We start from the raw sequence: 20,456 nt of genomic DNA on the forward strand, positions 1-20,456 counted from the left end.
ATCAAACCTAATGTCGGGAACCAGGAAAAATTTCCTGGGAGTTCTTATAGACTCCTGCCTCAGGACCTCATCTACAGTGGGTACGGAATGACAAGGAAATGGACAGCATGTGACTTAAATGAGTGTTTGAGCAAATGGTCTGAATACTTATGACCATGTGATACTTCAGTTTTTCTTTTTTAATAAATTTTCAAACATTTCTGTGTTTTGTTTTTTTTTTGTTTTTTTTTTTTTACCGTCAATATGGGGTGCAAAGTGTACACATTAATGAGAAAAAAAATTGAACTTTTTTGAATTTACTAAATGGCTGCAATGAAAGAGTGAAAAATTTAAAGAGGTCTGAATACTTTCCGTACCCACTGTATACCAGTAGAAAAACCGAGATCGGTAAATGACATGACTTATCTGTTCTCAAAAAATCGTTGTTAAATCAGAGGGGCAATGAGAATACAGGGGTTAATAACTGCCTGCATCTCCTGTATTCGATGGAGTCCATTCCATTCAAGAGAACTCCAAAAGGCTATTTTATTAGTCTGGAACAGATGGCAGGTAACTTTGGACAACGAGACACCTCTTTCCCTGGCTGTAAAAAGACCCTTGGTCTGGTGGACTGTCCCACAAAACCTTCAAGTAGGGATTCCATGGATCTCCTCTCCATTTGTGGTGGTTAGCACAGACGCAAGTCAGTTAGGATGGGGTGGTCATCTTGAAAGGAAGTTTCTTCAAGAGACCTGGCCTCCAAGTTCTTTTCTAGATCTTCAGTCTACAGAGAACTTTGGGCCTTATAAGATGTTTTTCCACAGAGCCAGTCTCTAGTCAGAAACAAGCATATAGTAACATAGTAACATAGTTATTAAGGTTGAAGGGAGACTTTAAGTCCATCTAGTTCAACCCATATCCTATTCTAACTTGCCCTAACATGTTGATCCAGAGGAAGGCAAAAAAAACCCATGTGGCAACAGTAAGCTTCACATTGGGGAAAAAAATTCCTTCCCGACTCCACATACAGCAATCAGACTAGCTCCCTGGATCAACGCAATATTAAGGAGACTAGTGTATATACCCTGTAATATTATACTTTTCAAGAAAGGCATCCAGTCCCTTCTTAAATTTTAGTAGTGAATCACTCATTACAACATCATATGGCAGAGAGTTCCATAGTCTCACTGCTCTTACAGTAAAGAATCCGCGTCTGTGAGTATGCTTAAACCTTCTTTCCTCCAGACGTAGAGGATGCCCCCTTGTCCCCGTCACAGGTCTAAGAGTAAAAAGATCATTAGAAAGGTCTTTGTATTGTCCCCACATATATTTATACATTGTAATAAGATCACCCCTAAGCCTTCGATTCTCCAAACTAAATAACCCCAAGTGTAATAACCTGTCTTGGTATTGCAGACCCCCTAGTTCCCTAATAACCTTGGTCGCTCTTCTCTGCACCCGCTCCAGTTCAGCTATGTCTTTCTTATACACCGGAGACCAGAACTGTACACAGTATTCTAAGTGTGGTGGCACTAGTGACTTATATAGAGGTAAAATTATGTTCTCCTCATGAGCATCTATGCCTCTTTTAATGCATCCCATTATTTTATTTGCCTTTGCAGCAGCTGCTTGACTCTGGCCACTAAATGTGAGTTTGTCGTCCACCCATACACCCAGGTCTTTTTCAGTGACTGTTTTGACCAGTGTTTTACAATTAAGCACATAATTATACAACTTGTTCGTTCTACCCAAGTGCATGACCTTACGTTTATCCCCATTAAAGCTCATTTGCCATTTATCAGCCCAAGCTTCTAGTTTACATAAATCCTCCTGTAATATAAAATTGTCCTCCTCTGTATTAATTACCCTGCAGAGTTTAGTGTCATCTGCAAATATTGAAATTCTACTCTCTATGCCCCCTACAAGGTCATTAATAAATATGTTAAAAAGAAGCGGGCCCAAAACTGACCCCTGTGGTACCCCACTGCTAACCGTGACCCAGTCCGAGTGTGCTCCATTAATAACCACCCTTTGTTTCCTATCCCTGAGCCAGCTCTTAACCCACCTACACATATTTTCCCCTATCCCCATTGTTCTCATTTTATGTATCAACCTTTTGTGTGGCACCGTATCAAAAGCTTTTGAAAAGTCCATGTACACCACGTCCACTGCATTCCCTTGGTCCAGTCCGGAACTTACCTCTTCATAAAAGCTTATCAGATTAGTCTGACAGGAACGGTCTCTTGTAAACCCATGTTGATATTGGGTCATAAGGTTATTCTTCTCCAGATACTCCAGTATAGTATCTCTTAGAAAACCCTCCAGGATTTTACCCACAGTTGAGGTTAAACTTACTGGCCTATAATTTCCAAGTTCAGTTTTTGTCCCCTTTTTGAATATTGGCACCACATTTGCTATACGCCAGTCCTGTGGTACAGACCCTGTTATTATGGAATCTTTAAAGATTAAAAATAGTGGTCTATCTATGACTGTGCTTAATTCCTGCAGTACTCGGGGGTGTATCCCATCCGGGCCCGGGGATTTGTCAATTTTAGTGATTTGTAGACGCCGCCGTACTTCCTGCTGGGTTAAGCAGGTGACATTTAATGGAGAATTTTTATCCCTGATCATGTTATCCGTCATGGGATTTTCTTGTGTAAATACTGTTGAAAAAAAGTCATTTAGCATATTGGCTTTTTCCTCATCCTCATCCACCATTTCACCCAGACTATTTTTAAGGCTCTGTTGGACAATGTAACAACGGTATCCTTTCTATGATATCGGGGGGGGGGGGGGGGGCAAGACATCTGTTACTTCAGGGTTTAGCTACATAGATTTTCGATTGGGCAGAGAAAACAGTTCTGTCCGTTTCAGCCTTCAACTTAGAGGGGGCCCAGAACCAGTTTGCAGAGTACCTAAGCAGACTACAGATTTTACCCACGAAATGGGAACTAAATGGGGATGTGTCCCACATGCTGTGTAAACAGTGGGGGCTTCGCGAATAGACCTCTTCGCAACCAGAGGAAATTCAAAGGTCAGGAGGTTTTACTCAAATGTCCTAGACAACCCTGAGGGGATCAAAGCGCTGTCTTAGGTTTGGAGCAAAGATCTATCCTATGCCTTTCATCAACTACCCTTGATTCCAAGGGTTCTGAGGAAGGTTCAGGAGGGCCAAGCAAAAATAATCTTGATCGTTCCTTTCTGGCCGAAGACGGGCCGGTTTCCTCTATTGAACAAGATGGCCTTAGAGGAGCTTATCCGCCTTAGGGCACTTCATATCTCTTCTGTGTTTTATTGTGCCTCATAGTATGCAGAATGGAGACTCCTGTTCTATTTATCTATCTATGGCTAAAGTTGAGACACGCTTTCATAGTTTATGGTTGAAGGGAGCCATATGTCTATTGAGTTCGTTTTATAACACGACACGCTACTGTTACGGAAAGATCCCTGTGAGGTATAGGCTAACTTTCTCATGTTGGAGGGGAAAAGGGGGTTGGGGGAAGATCCTTCCTGACTCCACATACGGCAATCGGATTAGTTTCCGCTGTCAACATACTCCACAAACTCTAATCCCATAACCTGTAATATTATATTCATCAGAGGCATCCAGGCCCACTTTGTATGTTTTATCCTGGATCAACAGCACACCTTCATATGGTAGAAGGTCCCATACTCATTACTCTTACAGTTAAGAACTCATAGTTGCGGCTCTTCCACTTAAGAACCCATGGTTCCATTGCCCTCACAGTGGAGAATTTTCCTCTGAAGAAAAGCTTGTTTTCTCTGGCTATAGAGGATTATCCTGTCTCCGTTGCAGTACGGTTGGACAGATATTTAAAAGGATCTTGTGCTGTGCCCTTATTTATTTGCATGTATATATGTATATGGCACGACTGATGGTAACCGCATTTATTTAGGCCACTTTCATAGAATTCCAGAGTCCAAACTCCCTATGTCGTTAGCATCAGCACCACAGTAATGATGATTCACATCTGTATCAGTTGGTTTGATGATGACCCAACGTTGGTAATGACAGGGGATGTACAGCCAGTCTGTACACAGCTCTGGCAAAAATTAAGAGACCACTGCACAGTTTTATAAAAATCAGCTTTTCTACATGTCTGACTGCTATTCCATTCCAGTGTCAGTTGAATTCCAACCAAAGTACACCTCATTCTACTTAATGTGCTTCTGACTAGGTGATCACCTGAACCAAATATTATTTAATGAAAGAAAGTATAAAAAACCCTGCTGTGGTGTTCACAATCCTCTTGCAATAGGACAAGCTGGATGGCAAAACATGTGCTAGTAATATCCCAAAAGTAATAGGAATGAAAAAATAACTTTTAACCGTGCCAAATGAGTTGAAAAGAAGTCATAAGTGAGGAAAAGAAGGTCTCAATTCTGGCTTTACTAGCAGAGGGATACAGTGAGCGTCATGTTGCCTCCATCCTTAAAATTTCTGAGACTGCAGTCTATTACAACAAGGTCAAGCAGCAGACATTGGGGACAACAAAGCTACAGACCGGCAGAGGGCGAAAACGACTCTCCACTGACCGTGATAACCGTCATCTTATTCGAATGTCACTCAGCAACCGCATGATGACATCAAGTGACCTACAAAAGAAATGGCAAATGGCAGCTGGGGTGAAGTGCATGGCAAGAACAGTTCGTAACAGGCTCCTAGAGGCAGGGCTCAAGTCATGTAAAGCTAGAAAAAAATCCCTTCATCAATGAGAAGCAAAGGAGAGCCAGGCTGAAGTTTGCCAAAGACCATAAGGATTGGACCATAGAGGACTGGAGTAAGGTAATCTTCTCTGATGAGTCTAATTTTCAGTTTTGCCAAATACTTGGTTGTCTAATGGTTAGACGTAGACCTGGAGAGGCGTACAAGCCACAGTGTCTTGCACCCACTGTGAAATTTGGTGGAGGATCGGTGGTGGTCTGGGGATGCTTCAGCAAGGCTGGAATTGAGCAGGTTAATCTTTGCAAAGGATGTATGAATCAAGCCACATAAAAGGTTATCCTGGAAAAATAGTTGATTTCATCTGCTCAGGCAATGTTCCCCAACTCTGAGGACTGTTTGTTTCAAGCAGGACAATGCGCCATGCCACACAGCTAGGTCAATCAATGTGTGGGTGAAGGACCACTGCGTCAAATCCCTGTCATGGCCAGCCCAATCTCCAGACCTGAACCCCTTTGAAAACCTCTGGAATGTAATCAAGAGGAAGATGGATAGTCACAAGCCATCAAACAAAGAAGAACTGCTTAAATCTTTGTACCAGGAGTGGCATAAGGTCACCCAAAAGCAGTGTGAAACACTGGTGGAAAACATGCCAAGACGCATGAAAGCTGTGATTAAAAAATCATGGTTATTCCACAAAATATTGATTTCTGAACTCTTCCTGAGTTAAAACATTAGTATTGTTGTTTCTAAATGATTATGAACTTGTTTTCTTAGTATTATTTGAGGTCTGTAAGCACTACACTTTTTTTATTTTTTTATTTTGACCATTTCTCATTTTCTGAGTCGAAGGCATGTTGTCAGTAGCTTATAGAATAAAAGAGCAATTTACATTTTTCTCAAAAATATACCTATAAAGAGAAAAATCAGACAAAATGAAAATTTTGCAGTGGTCTCTTAATTTTTGCCAGAGCTGTATTTCCGTAGTGTCGAGCCCCTTGCTTGAGGCTTAGAGACTTAAGGATTCAGAATAGACGTCTGTGTAATGTATAAGCATCCCAATGCTCTGCCCATTTATACACCTACTAGCTGTACCCGGCCACGCATTGCTGTGGCTTAGTCTGGTTAATTGGAAAAAAAAAGCGCACGTTTCTAATATATGTTTAATTTTACAATGCTTGTGGGTATACAATATTTTTTGTTCCGTTGTCTGTCTGGTTTGCTGACTCTTGAACACGCAACATATAATTAACCGCTTCATCTGCTTCCACAACAGTGTCGATGGACTAGTATGTGACTGCCTCACTTTGAATGTTAGACCTAATAATATTGTTAAGTTCTCAGACCTCTTTGTTCTTGGCCACAAGAATAGCTTGTTCTCTCAGCCAATCGTGATTCTTATAATTGGTTTGACTATTGGGAAATACTTTTTCAATCAATTCTTCTTTTGATGCCACTAAATTGCAGAAGTTATGAGGCAATGAAACTCGTCACCTTTCTGTTCCCAATTTCCAGGAATTGATGTGAGAATATCTCAGCTGATCGCTCGTTTTGCAGTAGGACACGCATATTTGTAGTTAAGTTTAACGTCTTTACGTGTCGCCACAAAATAGAGTATTTCAGGCAAGCATTTATTTCTTCCACTGATGTCGATCGAGGAATTGCAGATAATGTTTGTCTGAAATCTCCCGCAAGCGATATTAATACATTCCCAAATGGTCTGTTTCCGCGCAAATCTTTCAATGATCAGTCGATTTTTTTTTTTTTTTTTTATTTATTTTTTTTTTTTTCAAAGCAATCGGTGAAGAAATTTTGGAGATTATAAAATTTTGAACAAGTGGACATTTACGTTTTTATTTATGTAAATTAAGGGATTGGTCTGATCTCCTGGCCGTCCAGAGCCTCGGTCCTGCAGGTATGTGGTATGTACTCAAGGTGCTGTCTGAGCCTGGAAGACCAGTGAAAGAATAGTCCTGTGTTATAAAGCACATGCTAGGTTATTGGTCTGCAGCAATCCTCATGGTGGTTGTGGCAGTGGCTATCACCACACTTCTACTGTGCAATAAGAGGTGTTTAAAGTGTATTCTATGGCTGTGGTGTTTATAATCAAAATTATAAGTCCATATAGAAGTAGGCGTCTTCATAGATTAATTGTCATCACAAAAAACAGATGGAGGAGGGTATACACCATCTTTTAAGAAGAGATTCCAAACAGTTTTAGGTATAATTAATTTTTTTAATGGTATACATATTAAAACACTTAAAAAACCTAGAGGTTCAAGCAGCATAATTACTTGTTTATCATAGTCTAGATGTGGGCAGGGCAGTGTCATCACGATGGGGGCAGCTCTGTGGCGCTGGGGGTGGCGGCTGTCTCTCCCCACTCCCCCACAGTGGTTTGCAGCCTGTGCTGGAGATGGGGTGCGGCGCCATGACAGACAATTTTAGGTAAGTTTATAATAGATAAATCCCCATAAATGAGATGTATATACAAAAACCTCTTTCCTGGGTAGTGCCTGTCAGATTAGGAGAATAAGTGACATCATGAAAATGATTGTATGGTTACCTCCACACAGATGGTAGTATGGTCAGGATGGCGTACCGCGTTCCCCTCACACTCAAATTGTATAATTTAATTTTAAACCAGAAGTTTACATACATTATATAAAAAGACACATATGCATGTTTTCCTGAATATCTGTCAATGTTATGGAGTGGCCATCACAAAGCCCTGATCTCAATCCTATTGAAAATTTATGGGCAGAGCTGAAAAGGCAGGTGCGAGCAAGGCGACCTACAAACCTGGATCAGTTACACCAGTTTTGTCAGAAGGAATGGGCCCAAATTCCAGCCAACTATTGTGAGAAGCTTGTGGAATGATAACCCAAACATTTCACCCAAGTCATTCAGTTTTAGGGCAATGGCACCAAATACTAATGAAATGAATGTAACTTTTGACTCTGCAGGAAGTAATCTTTTTTTCTTTTCTTTTCTTTTCTTTTTTTTCTTTCTTTCTTTCTTTTTTTCTTTCCTTTTTTCTTTCTTTCTTTCTTTTTTTTTTTTTTTTTTCTTTCTTTCTTTCTTTCTTTCTTTCTTTCTTTCTTTCTTTCTTTCTTTCTTTCTTTCTTTCTTTCTTTCTATCCTAATTGACCTAAAACTGGAACGGTTTAGTCTGATTTCATGTCAGATATTGAGAAAAACATGCCTATGTGTCTTTTTATATAGTGTATGTACACTTCTGGTTTTAACTGTATATTAATTATACCATGAAAGCACATCTACTTATGCCCCTATCTACCACTTGGGGGCAGTGATGATGGTCTCTTATGGCAAAAATCAGTAAAGGAGGGTTTTAGTTGATCTACTAGGCCAATTGATCTATCTGAAACTTTCTTGTTGGTCTTTTAGAATGATGCCTCTGACTTTTTTTTATTGTAACTCACAATGCCATTCATCTTAGTCTGTAGAGTCTACCGTGCAGACTGTTCTGCATGCAGGAAAACATATCCGCTGAATGGTGAAGACATTGTTCTGCACTGCTGGTCTGTACTGTATAAATTTTTTTTTTTCTTTATTCCAGCTTGGCATGTAATGTAGAGACCTGGCACTGCTGCCTTAACCATTTCTTACATAGAGTTGCTACCAAGCAAATGCCCATCTGACAGAACCCACTTGTTCTTCTCTCACCAGGGCTCATTGAATGTTATCTGGCATCTAACAGTGTCCGGGAAGCCATGGTCATGGCCAATAATGTTTACAAAACCCTTGGAGCCAATGCACAGACACTGACGCTTCTGGCAACCGTGTGCTTGGAAGATCCAGTAACTCAGGAAAAGGCGAAAACACTTCTAGACAAAGCGCTTTTCCAAAGGCCAGATTACATAAAGGCTGTCGTAAAGAAAGCTGAACTACTCAGTAAGTAACTAGGTCAGATCACTAATCGTGTTGGGAATAGCAAATCGCACAATATATTCAAGCAAAAGTCCATATGAAACTTGCTGACCTTCCCAGAGTAAAATGTATTGTGGAGGGGTCGTTAAAGGGTTATTCCCACAATAGAATTCACAACTCGGTGGCTTAATATCTTGAAATAAATGAAGTTGTCAAATGCAGTCATTATCCAAAAGTGTTGGCTGTCTGGTATATCACTCCCTGAAAACTCAGATGTCAAAGTCTCTTTCCTACTTGGTGGCCTAAGGATATGTCTTGTAGTTCTTTCCGAACAGGTTGCACATTCTCAGTAGATACCGGCTGTTGTTCTACAGTGGGTTTCCTCTTCTCACTTTGCGTTACCCCTCACGTGTGGTTGTGCCATCCTGACTGCACAGGGTGGAGATGGGCAGTGTGCGCGTGCTGTCAGAAGAAGCAGCGATCCTTCCCCATGGCAGCGATGCTTGGTACTACTGTGCTTGCTCGGCTTGTTCCATCATGCAACCAGTCTGTAAGCCATCAGTGATTTTTCTTGAGAGCATGAATCGTTCTTCCCATATCTATTATAAGACATATGTATATAGACACCTCCTACCTGTTAATACAATAAAAATATAACTGGATACTTTATCTGTAGTGTCGAAAAAGAAATTGTTGCACATGGCAACCAATCAGCGTTCTGCTTTCACTTTTTAATCCACTCTGGTAAAATGAAATTTATGCTATGATTGGTTGCTATGGGCAACGGCGTTTTCGGAGTTGGGAGAGGACGCATATCTGAATTGGAGGATGAAGATTAGAAATCATTACACCGGACAGTAAGGACGGACAGGAATTTTGTTTACTGATGTAATATTGGAAACTATGTTCATCACCATGTCTCCTCTCGTCACAGCTGCTGTGGGGGCCAGTAGCAGATCACAGCGTGGTTATCGGTACATGACGGAGAGCAGCAAGTCTGCAGAACGACCAGAGGGGGTTGTGGGTAATCTAGTTTACAGTGGTCACCTAGGCAGCACTGGAGGATCGCCCACCTCACACTGAGCAGAGGCCCAATTATGGATCAGCTGGAATCAGAAAATGATGAAATTAGCCAGTGAAGAACTGAAGACGTGGCTAGGTTACTCTACAGCTGACCTGGGCAAAGTGCGGCCCGCGGGCCACATCTGGCACTCTGGCTGTTGCTCTCCGGCCATCGTACTGTATGTGGGGGGGAGCTAAGGGGGCCATCGTATTGTGTGGGGGCTTGTGAAGACCATCATAAATGGCGTGGGAAGCTGTGAGAACCATCACAATGTACAAGGAGTTGAAGGGCCATCATACTGTGTTTGGGAGAGCATCATACTGTGTGTGTTGGAGGGCTGTGAGGACATCATACAGTGTTGGAGGGCTATGGGGGCGCCATACTGTGTGCGGGAGGGTTGGGAGGCTACATCAAAGACAGAAAGAATTGGTGTTAAGCCTCATAAAATGGTGAAAAGCAGAATCTTTACTAAAAAATACATACAGATCCAACAGATGGGAGAAACGGGTAAAAGGTGACCTCCACAGGAGGAATGGGCATTACATAAATGTGCATAACATAGAGGTGCGTATTATATGGAGCATTATATGGAGAGTGCAGAATGGCAAAATGTATGACTGTGCTGGACAATGAAAATGTCACATTGTATTTCACGTACCCACAAATGACCTTTCCTGCTGGATTGGCTCCAGCCCCGACACGTTTTGGCACTGGGCCTTTGTCTGTGGGTCTGTATTGGGAGGCTGTGGGCACATCATGCTCTGTTAAGAGGCTTTTAGGACATCATTAAGTGATTATAATTAATATAAAGTAATTATGTTAATATTTAGCAAAATTTATTTCAGGCTATTGGTTGGGCCCTCCACATCATGGTCTCTCAAGTGGTAACATAGTAACATAGTTATTAAGGTTGAAGGAAGACTTTGTCCATCTAGTTCAACCCATATCCTATCCTAACCTGCCCTAACATGTTGATCCAGAGGAAGGCGAAAAAAATTCCTTCCCGACTCAACTAGCTCACTGGATCAACGCAATATCAAGGAAACTAGTGTATATAACTTGTAATATTATACTTTTCAAGAAAGGCATCCAGACCCTTCTTAAACTTTAGTAGGGAATCACTCATTACAACATCATATGGCAGAGAGTTCCATAGTCTCACTGCTCTTACAGTAAGGCTAAGTGCACACGTACCGGAACTCTCGCGGAAATTACCGCGAGAATTCCGGAATTCCAGTCCGCGGGAAAATCGCATTTTAAATTCCCGCGATTTTCCCGCGGAAAAACTAGCATTTTGCAAGCGTATTTAGCTTGCAAAATGCTAGCGTTCTCCAAGCGATCTGTAGCATCGCTTGGAGAACTGATTGACAGGTTGGTCACACTCGTCAAACATAGTGTTTGACGAGTGTGACCAACTTTTTACTACTGAGGCGGCCTATGCAGCATCAGTAGTAAAAGATAAAATGTAAAAAAAAATAAAAAATGGTGTTATTCTCACCCTCCGACGTCCCGCGCATCCGTTCCCAGTAATCCTTTGCGAAAATGCCCATCCGTTCCCAGTAATCCTTTGCGAAAATGCCCGCGATGACGTCCGTTCTCGCGGGATCGCGATGTCTCGCGAATGACCGCGAGACTTCGCGATCCCGCGAGAACGGACGCCATCGCGGGCATTTTCGCAAAGGACTACTGGGAACGAGAGCGTGAAGAGAAGCGGGAAGGCTGCGCGGGACGTCGGAGGGTGAGAATAACAATATTTTTTATTTTTAAATTCTATTTTTTACAGGGATATGGTACCCACAGCCCGGAGGACAGTCTCCTCTCCTCCGGACCATGGGTACCATCCGCAATTGTTCTGCTTACTTTCCGCATGGTGTGCACAGCCACATGCGGGAAGTAAGCGGAACAATGCATTCCTATGGGTGCGGGATCGCCGCGATTCCGCAAATTAATTAGCATGCTGCGGTTTTTACCGCAAAGCGATTCCGCCGCGGTAAAAACCGCAGCATTAGCACAGCATTGCGGAATCCCATAGAAATGCATGGGATGCTTATTTTTCGCGGCAAAATCGCGCGGTTAAAACAGCCGTGGAAACGCGAAAAAAACGCCACGTGTGAACTCAGCCTAAAGAATCCGCGTCTGTGAGTATGCTTAAACCTTCTTTCCTTCAGACGTAGAGGATGCCCCCTTGTCCCCGTAACAGGTCTAAGAGTAGAAAGATCATTAGAAAGGTCTTTGTACTGTCCCTGCATATATTTATACATTGTAATAAGATCACCCCTAAGCCTTCAATTTTCCAAACTCAAAACCTGAAGTGTAATAACCTGTTCTTGGTATTACAGACCCTCCAGTTCCCTAATAATCTTGGTCTCTCTTCTCTGCACCCGCTCCAGTTCAGCTATGTCTTTCTTATACACTGGAGACCAGAACTGTACACAGTATTCTAAGTGTGGTCGCACTAGTGACTTATATAGAGGTAAAATTATGTTCTCCTCATGAGCATCTATGCCTCTTTTAATGCATCCCATTATTTTATTTGCCTTTACAGCAGCTGCCTGACACTGGCCACTAAATGTGAGTTTGTCGTCCACCCATACACCCAGGTCTTTTTCAGTGACCGTTTTGCCCAGTGTTTTACAATTCAGCACATAATTATACATCTTGACCTTACATTTATCCCCATTAAAGCACATTTGCCATTTATCAGCCCAAGCTTCTAGTTTACATAAATCCTCCTGTAATATAAAATTGTCCTCCTCTGTATTGATTACCCTGAAGAGTTTAGTGTCATCTGCAAATTGAAATTCTACTTTATGCCCCCTACAAGGTCATGAATAAATATGTTAAAAAGAAACAGGCCCAATACTGACCCCTGTGGTACCCCACTGCTAACCATGACCCAGTCCGAGTGTGCTCCATTAAGATCCACCCTTTGTTTCCTATCCCGGAGCCAGCTCATAACCTACTTACACATATTTTCCCCTATCCCCATTGTTCTCATTTTATGTATCAACCTTTTGTGTGGCACCGTATCAAAAGCTTCTGAAAAGTCCATGTACACCACATCCACTGCATTCCCTTGGTCCGGTCCAGAACTTACCTCTTCATAAAAGCTTATCAGATTAGTCTGACAGGAACGGTCCCTTGTAAACCCATGTTGATATTGGGTCATGAGGTTATTCGTCTTCAGATACTCCAGTATAGTATCTCTTAGAAAACCCTTCAGGATTTTACCCACAGTTGAGGTTAAGCTCACTGGCCTATAATTTCCAAGTTCAGTTTTTGTCCCCTTTTTGAATATTGGCACCACATTTGCTATACGCCAGTCCTGTGGTACAAGTCCTGTTATTATGGAATCTTTAAAGATTAAAAATAATGGTCTATCTATGACTGTGTTTAATTCCTGCAGTACTCGGGGGTGTATCCCATCCGGGCCCGGAAATTTGTCAACTTTAGTGATTTTTAGTCGCCGTCGTACTTCCTGCTGGGCTAAGCAGGTGACATTTAATTGAGAATTTTTATCACTGATCATGTTATCCGATTTTCCTGTGTAAACACTGTTGAAAAAAGTCAATTTAGCATATTGGCTTTTTCCTCATCCACATCCACCATTTCACCCAGACTATTTTTAAGGGGGGCAACACTATCATTTTTTAGTTTCTTACTATTTATGTACAGTAGCTAAAGAATATTTTGGGATTATTTTTACTTTCTCTGGCAATGAGTCTCTCTGTCTCAATCTTTGCTCAATCTTTGGTCCCCTGGGAAAATTAATTTCCCCCACATAGTGCTCCATGCAGTAAAATGGGCCCCACATTGAAAAAATAAAAATAAAATACTCGCCTCTGTCTGTTCCCCATCTGTCATGTCTTTTCATGGTATCCTCATATCCTCTGCACAGCTTGGCATAGTGGGCGTGTTGTAATGATGTCATCATGCCCGGTGTGCTGAGACGGAGAGGGACCATGAGCGGAAGCTCCTTCCTCCATCATTGCTTTCTACTGTATCAGCATCTAGAATGCTGATTATATAGTGCAATGTCAGGCTGGACAAATATAATCGGTGGACTAGCCTGGCAATATACTTGCCCTGCGGACCAGAGTTTGACATACTGTATGTGATCTACATTCACCTTGATGTTCAATATATGTTGCTTCGGGGGGCGTGGCTATGTAGCGGCTGAGAGAGGACACGTTCAGGGAGAGCTCCTCACATCCTGACATCCGGTCAGCGGACTCATGGTGCCGCGGCATACCTGCCGATATTGGACCCCCTGGACTGTGGAGCACCCCTGGACCCCCCGCGGGAGGCCGAATCTCGGCGGGCAGATAGCGGTAAAGGCCGGGGCAGCCGGCGGGGCCTGCACGATGCGGCGGACATTTTCAGAAGCGCGCGCTCTGGCTGTGAGAGACGCGGCGCTGGCTCCCTCCTCGCAGCGCTGACAGGACAGTGAGCACATATCCTGTGGATCTGAAAGGGAGAAGCAGTGAGTGCTCTGGAAGATTGGGCCCCGCACTCCCCTTTGTTAAGTCACCCAACTAGTCGGTGTTATTACTCCAGGGTCCTCTGGACCCATCTATGGCTGCTGTCTCTGTGGGCACTGCGGATCCCTCCCCAGCCATAAGGCCTCTCGGTCACTCCTTAGAGCTGGGATTTATCCTCCTGTGTGGCCCTTCTGCTCTGTGTTGGCCCTAGGACACTTGCTATTATTATATTATAGCACTGCTGTGCTCATAACTTGGACCTGAGAGTCCCCCTGGACATACCATTTCTTTTACCCGGCTGTGCCATATTGCTATTGAAAATGAACCACTCCAAGGGGGCAGGAGCAGCTGAAAAATTGAAAGAGTTTGCTAGACCTGACCATTCTCACACTACACGGTCCCTCAGAAATCACCCTCAGAGGGACGGTTTTTACGTTGAGCCTGTGTTGGGTTATGAGGAGAGTGAGCAGGAGGAATTAACCCTCAAGCAAGCATCTGAACAACTGATGCAGGCCATCTCCTTAACTAGGACATTGCTGACGGGGGGGGAAAATAGAGGACGTGTATACTAAGGTGGGGCGTCTTCGACAAGATATGCAGGCCATGAGAAGGCGTATTACGGAGGTGGAGACAAGGGTGTCCAAGGTAGAGGACACCATTGCACCCATGGAAGCCAAGCTTCCGAAAGCGGCGGGCTCGGTGAACGCATGGAGGCAAAAAGCAGACGACCTGGAGAATAGAATGCGTCGGAATAACATCCGAGTTATTGGTCTGCTGGAACGTCCGGAACAATTTCTAGAAGATTGGCTCAAAACCTCTATGGGAGACAAATTCTCCCCAACATTTGCTGTGGAAAGGGCTCATAGGGTCCCTACAAGACCTCTTCCTCCTGGAGCCCCACCTAGACCTTTTTTTGGCGCGTCTTCTCAGTTGCAGGGACAGGGATGCGATTCTACGTCTAGCTCGACAAAAAAGTCCCATCAAGTTCAACAATGCCACAATCTCAATTTTTCCGGATTTCTCCATGGAACTTCAGAAACAATGAGCACAATTCATGGAAATCAAGAAGCGGCTCTGGGAGAGGAATGTCGTGTACTCAATGATCTATCCAGCCAGGCTCCGGGTGGTCCACGAGGGTTCTTCTATATTTTTTTACAGATCCGGCGGAGGCGGCTGAGTGGTTGCGGTCCCACAGCGGGTCTGCTGCGAAGGAATCTTAACGTCTCTACTGTTAATCAAAATTCTTTTTATTGATGGTTTGATTGGAGCTTTTTTCACGGACGTCCGGATTACCATAATACTGGACACTGAGCTCAGTGATGGTATCCCCTTGTTTATTTCGTGATGGGAGAGCAGGACTTTGCTCCCGTATTGTTTGTTTTTCCATTTTTATGTTTTTTTTTATAGTGGTTTTATTTGTTTTCTAGGTATAATTCGCAGCCAGCAGCAATTTCAGTTTGTGTGGTGTCTCTAAATTTTACCCAGGTACTGATGTAGGCCATATCCAGCGGAGTAAATATGGGGTCTTAGATGATATGTATAACATGGAATGTGAGAGGTATAAAAAAAAAAAAAAAACCCCGGAAAAAGATCAGTCTTCTCGCAGATTAGATATTACCGCCCTCACATTGTGGCCTTGGTGGAGACGCATCTGACCAGGGATACAGCCCGGTGCGTGCAGAAGCCTTGGGTACAGTGGTCTGTTCATGCATTCCATGCTAGTTACTCGACATGAGTTTCACTGTTGGTGCATAGAGATGTTAGATGGGAAGCCAGGGAGACCCGGAGGGATCCTGAGGGTCGATTTGTCTTCATATATGCATCGATAAATACCAGGAAATATGTGATTTTATGTGTTTATAATCCGCCTCCGGCTAATATGTCCATTCTCCAGAAGGTGATGAGTTTCGCCCTAAATTATCCGGACGCGGATGTTATCTGTATGGGGGACTTCAATATGGTTATGAACAATCGTCTTGATAAATTGAGACTGGATGATGGAGTGGCTGGGGGGGTTCCTTCGCCGACAGGAACCCAACTGTCGCTATTTATGGAGGGTAACGGGTGGCTGGATTTGTGGAGAGTGCGGCACCCCGAGTTGAGAGAGTATACCTGCCACTCATCCACGAGGCGCTCCCTATCGCGCATAGATTACATATTCGGAACCAGTGGTCTGGCGATGTGGGTGGATAGTGTGGAGCATGGCAGTAGAGGGATCTCAGACCATAGCCCGGTCATCCTCAAACTTAAGTATGGGCAATTAAATAACAGGATGGTTTGGAAGTTGAACCCTTTCTGGCTGAAACTGATTGTTCTATCGGGGGGTACTATCGATCAATTGCATTGCTTCATTTGTCCCACCAGGAACCTCAGGATATTAATTTATTTTGGGATGCCCTTAAGGCATATCTGAGAGGCTGCTTGTCCTCCACAATTTCTTATATTAAGCGGGTAACCTCAAGAGAGGATGACGTGATGGAACAGCGATTGAAGGATTCAGAGGCTGCATACATATCTAATCAAATAATCTAACTAATCAAATACTAATGGCAATAGGATTGAGTGGTTGGCTTCCCAGCGATTATACACCCAGCATATAGACACTAAGTCTAAATGCAAATTATTCTTTGCTCGCCAGTCTTATTTTGAACTGGGAAATCAGGCAAGTAAACTACTGGCCTATCTGGTGCGCCAACATAATACTTCTAATACAATATTACAGATCCGTAAGTCGGATGATTTGTTGGTGTCTTCAACTGAGGAGATTCTTGGCTGCTTTTGATTATTAGAAGTCATTATATGAATCTAAGAGTGGCTCTGATAATTTGGGGTGTCTGGATTACTTGTCAGATGTAACATTCCCTACCTTAGATTTTGATCAGTGAGCCTTTATGGACGCTGAATTCACTGTGGAGGAGATAGAGAATGCCATAACGGACATGGCCTCTGGGAAGGCCCCTGGGCCGGACGGGTTCCCTATTGAATTGTATAGGAAATACCGAGACATATTAACGCCACTTCTGATAAAGGTATTTCGGGGAATATGGGAGGAGGAATCTATGCCTGAATCCTTTTACGAGGCTAATATCATAGTGCTTAGGAAGCAGGGGAAGGACCCTTTGGAATGTGGTTCCTATCGTCCCATATCGTTGGTAAATGTGGACTATAAAATCTTTACTAAAATTCTCGCCACCAGATTAAATTCAATTATACTGAACCTTATACAGCCTGACCAGACGGGCTTTATGCCTGGTAACAGCACTTCAATTACTATCAGACGAGTCCAGTCAATAGTCCAGTATAGTTCTCTAATGCCAGATAACAAATGGGCACTGGCATCGATAGAGGACGCCAAGGCTTTTGACTCTTTTGAGTGGCCTTTCCTCTCCGCATGTCTACAGAGGTATGGCTTTGGTGATAAGTTAATAAAATGGGTTAAATTAGTATATATGAAACCTAAAGCCTGTATTATTGTGAACAATTCCATATCTGAGCCCTTTTCATTACACAGGAGGACCTGTCAGGGTGCCCCCTTTCCTCGGCCCTCTTCGCCCTTGCGATTGAGGCATTGGCAATATGTATAAGGTCCTCCCCTGGCATTAGGGGTATAGATATAGCGGGTCGGGTAGATACCATAGGTTTATACGCAGATGATATGGTGATATTTATGATCGAGGCAGAGGAAACTTTGCCTCAAGTGATTGCCACCATAGATGGATTCAGTAAATATTCGGACTTATATATAAATTGGGAAAAGTCTGCCCTGTTACCCCTATCCCATGCTCCGATGCCCCGACTTGAGGCTCTCTCCTCGTTCTATCCAGCTTTAAATACCTGGGCGTTCATGTATCCCATAACAGCACGCTCTACTTTCAACTTAATATCTACCCATTGCTGGAACTGGTTAGAGTTAAATTTGCAACCTGGAGCAAATTACCGTTGTCTGTGGCCGGACGCATCAACCTGATTAAAATATTACTTCCCAAACTTAGCTATTCCCTTCAGCACAGTGCTGTAATGGTACCCAAGTCCTTTTTTGTGAATCTTAATTCCCAGGTCACATCTTTTATATGGGGGAAAACCAGACCCAAACTTAAATTGTCCACACTTCAGAGGCCTAAAAAGGGAGGGGGGGGCGGCGCTACCAGATTTCTTCTTATATTATTTGGCTGGACAGGCTAAAGCCCTAAGTACGTGGATGCCGGGTAATTATCTCCCTAATTCTGAAAGTCACTTGCTTCACGCTGCAAGAACTGATTCCAACTCCAGGAAACCCAGTGGACAGAGGCCTAGTGTCCCTCGTTTACTTCCCCTGCTCCGTCTGGCACTATTATTATGGAGGCAAATTAAGAAAGTGATTGGATTTAAGGACATCCTAGCTGAAATGCCCCTATGGAAAAATGTCTATTTTCCGGTATTACTAAGTCGCTCGTCCACTGATTTTTGGACTCAACATAATGTCTCTTTGATAGGAGACTTGTATGATCATGGGTCCTTAATGTCTTTCGAGCAGATACAGGCTAAACATGATGTCCCGAGATCTCAATTTTTCTGCTATTTACAACTAAGGTCTGCTCTTCAGTCGCACATAAGGAGTATAGGTGTGGGCCGTGCCATTTCGTCCCTACCTTTGATAGGAATCCTTAACCCCTTCACTACCAAGGGTGGTTTGCACGTTAACTACCGGGCCAATTTTTACAATTCTGACCACTGTACCTTTATGAGGTCATAACTCTGGAACGCTTCTATGGATCCCGGTGATTCTGACATTGTTTTCTCGTGACATATTGTACTTCATGTTAGTGGTAAAATTGCATTCAAATAACTTGCGTTTATTTGTGAAAAAAACGGAAATTTGGCGAAAATTTTGAAAATTTCGCAATTTTCCAACTTTGAATTTTTATGCCCTTAAATCACAGCGATACGGCACACAAAAAACTTAATACATAACATTTCCCACATGTTTACTTTACATCAGCACAGTTTTGGAACCAAAATTTTTTTTTGTTAGGAAGTTATAAGGGTTAAAAATTGACCAGCGATTTCTCATTTTTGCAACACCATTTTATTTTTAGGGACCACTTCACATTTGAAGCCACTTTGAGGGGTCTATATGATAGAAAATACCCAAAAGTGACACCATTCTAAAAACTGCACCCCTTAAGGTGCTTAAAACCACATTCAAGAAGTTTATTAACCCTTTAGGTGCGTCACAGGAATTTTTTGAATATTAAAAAAAAATGAACATTTAACTTTTTTTCACAAAAAAAATACTTCAGGTTCAATTTTCTTTATTTTACCAAGGGTAACAGGAGAAATTGGACTGCAAGACTTATTGTGCAATTTGTCCTGAGTACGCTGATACCTGATATGTGGGGGGGAACCACTGTTTCGGCGCATGGCAGAGCTCAGAATGGAAGGAGCGCCGTTTGACTTTTTCAATGCAAAATTGGCTGGAATTCAGATCGGACGCCATGTCACGTTTGGCGAGCCCCTGATGTACCTAAACAGTGGAAACCCCCCCAAGTGACCCCATTTTGGAAACTAGACCCCCCAAGGAACTTATCTAGATATGTGGTGAGAACTTTGAACCCACAAGGGCTTCACAGAAGTTTATAACGTACAGCGGTACAATTAAAAAATCATATTTTTTCCATAAAAATGATCTTTTCACCCCCAATTTTTATTTTTCCAAGGGTAACAGGACCCTAAAAGTTATTGTGCAATTTGTCCTGAGTACGCTGATACCCCATATGTGGGTGTAAATGACTATTTGGGCGCATAGCAGAGCTCGGAAGGGAAGCAGCGCCATTTGACGTTTTTGGCTAGAATTGAGATCGGACACCATGTCGCGATTGGAAAACCCCTGATGTACCAAAACAGTAGAAACCCCCCACAAATGACACCATTTTGGAAACTAGACCCCCCAAGGAACTTATCTAGATGTGTGGTGAGCACTTTGAACCCCCCAGTGCTTCACTGAAGTTTATAACGTCCGGGCGTGAAAATAAAAAAATCGTATTTTTTCCACAAACATGATCTTTTAGTCCCCATTTTTTTATTTTCCCAAGGGTAACAGGAGAAATTGGACCCCAAAAGTTGTTGTACAATTTGTCCTGAGTACGCTGATACCTCATATGTGGGAGAAAACTACTGTATGGGCACACGTCGGGGCTCGGAAGGGAAGTAGTGACGTTTTGGAATGCAGACTTTGATGGATTGGTATGCGGGTGTCATATGCGTTTGGAGAGCCCCTAATGTACCTAAACTATTGAAACTCCCCACAAGTGACGCCATTTTGGAAACTAGACCCCCCACCGAGCTTATCTAGATGTGTGGAGAGCACTTTGAACCCCCA

The 20,456-nt window shown here is 42.9% G+C and overlaps 1 protein-coding gene across 1 annotated transcript in view; it reads left to right on the top strand.

Annotated features, from left to right (window-relative positions):
• ANAPC7 (anaphase promoting complex subunit 7) overlaps positions 1–20,456 on the top strand; it is an 85,627-nt gene that overhangs the window by 54,350 nt on the left and 10,821 nt on the right. The window contains exon 9 of the mRNA XM_073565566.1: positions 8,354–8,578. Coding sequence (XP_073421667.1) covers positions 8,354–8,578 — 225 coding nt within the window. The remainder of the gene's footprint in view (positions 1–8,353; positions 8,579–20,456) is intronic.

Source organism: Dendrobates tinctorius, unplaced genomic scaffold (genome assembly GCF_039654945.1).
Source record: "Dendrobates tinctorius isolate UK_male_01 unplaced genomic scaffold, ASM3965494v1 ptg000003l, whole genome shotgun sequence".
Taxonomy (NCBI): Eukaryota; Metazoa; Chordata; class Amphibia; order Anura; family Dendrobatidae; genus Dendrobates; species Dendrobates tinctorius.